This window comes from Glycine max, chromosome 1, assembly GCF_000004515.6.
Source record: "Glycine max cultivar Williams 82 chromosome 1, Glycine_max_v4.0, whole genome shotgun sequence".
NCBI lineage: Eukaryota > Viridiplantae > Streptophyta > Magnoliopsida > Fabales > Fabaceae > Glycine > Glycine max.
The window spans coordinates 42,342,693-42,343,928 of NC_016088.4; the positions used below are offsets into that span (position 1 = coordinate 42,342,693).

The 1,236-nt window shown below is 29.0% G+C and overlaps 1 protein-coding gene across 1 annotated transcript; it reads right to left on the reverse strand.

Annotated features, from left to right (window-relative positions):
* Positions 1-202: 202 nt before the first annotated feature.
* Positions 203-712, reverse strand: LOC121174730 (uncharacterized). The gene is made up of 2 exons (XM_041014654.1): positions 617-712; positions 203-532 (listed from the first exon to the last, which is right to left on the reverse strand). Exons 1-2 carry the CDS (start codon positions 710-712, stop codon positions 203-205), a joined length of 426 nt encoding a protein of 141 aa, XP_040870588.1.
* Positions 713-1,236: the final 524 nt, after the last annotated feature.

Genomic DNA, 1,236 nt, shown 5'->3' on the forward strand with positions numbered 1-1,236 from the left:
CTCGGTCAAGCAGCATCATGAGCTATTGCATTTCAGTGTTACTCCTTCTTATGAAAGAACGGTAAGCATTTCTGGCATTGTAAATTTGTTTGATTGTTGTATAATTGTTAGCATTGTGCTCCTTCAACGTCAAAACAATATTTCTTGGCTTCACCATGGACTTCGTCATATCAGCAACAACAATCTTCTCATCTTTAATCAATCAACCCGCATATGGATGCCCAACAAACGACTTTGTCATTTCATGATTGTGAGTCCCATAAATTAACTTCGCCATCCATTCTTCTCCTCCCAAAACTAGCTTCACACCCAACTTAAATGGGCATCCACATTTTCCATTACTAGTGCATGTTCTAACCAAATCATTCTTCTTAGGCCTATAATCATCATTCCTTTTGCAAGCTATTAACAAAAATAAGGCCCATCCTCTAACACCAGCATTTGTGTCTGACCTCATTATCAGGGCAACAAATCCAATTTCATGAGCCATCAATCGAGCCCGATGTAAAACTTCATCATAGGTAGCAAATAACTATAACACAATTCAAAGAAGGTCTGAGATCAATGAACATTTATGTAACATAATTATTGTACCAACAACAAATTAGACAAATACCTGAGAAGTATTAAAGGCATCAAAGCAATCAACATGTTCTACTTTCATGCCTGCATCTTCCTCATTTTCAACATTCATATCAATTTCTTCAGACATGATACTATCATACATTCATTTTTCTTCATCCATCTTATTAAAACATTTAACAAATTCAATGATAAACAAAAAACAACTTAAAAAGTTATACGATCATCTCATCTGTTATCGACACAAATATAGCTCTATACAAAATTAAAAAAAAAATGTATTGTACATCATATAGCCATAGAATACATTTTCACTACATAACTTCATTAAAATATTCAGCTGTAACAAATAAAAAATAATATTATAATTAAAAAATGACTAATAAATATCATATAAATTCTAATAAATACATCATTCAATAAAAATAAAATACCAAATTTGTTTAATTATCAATTGTTGTAATAAATACCTAAATACATCATTCATTTAAATATCATATTTGTTTAATTTTCAATCACTGTAATAAGCATCTAAATACATCATTCCATTAAATACCAATTTTTTTAACTATTAATTACTATAATAAACATCTAAATACAACATTTAGTTAAATATCAAAATTGTTTAATTATCAACTTTAGTAAATATTTTAA

What these genes read in the sequence shown, in the direction of transcription:
- LOC121174730 (XM_041014654.1), bottom strand. Translation starts at nt 712, where the DNA reads ATGTCTGAAGAAATTGATATGAATGTTGAAAATGAGGAAGATGCAGGC. An exon ending in ATGCCTTTAATACTTCTCAG is followed by an intron (nt 533 to 616) that starts GTATTTGTCTAA and finishes ATTGTGTTATAG; the next exon opens with TTATTTGCTACCTATGATGA.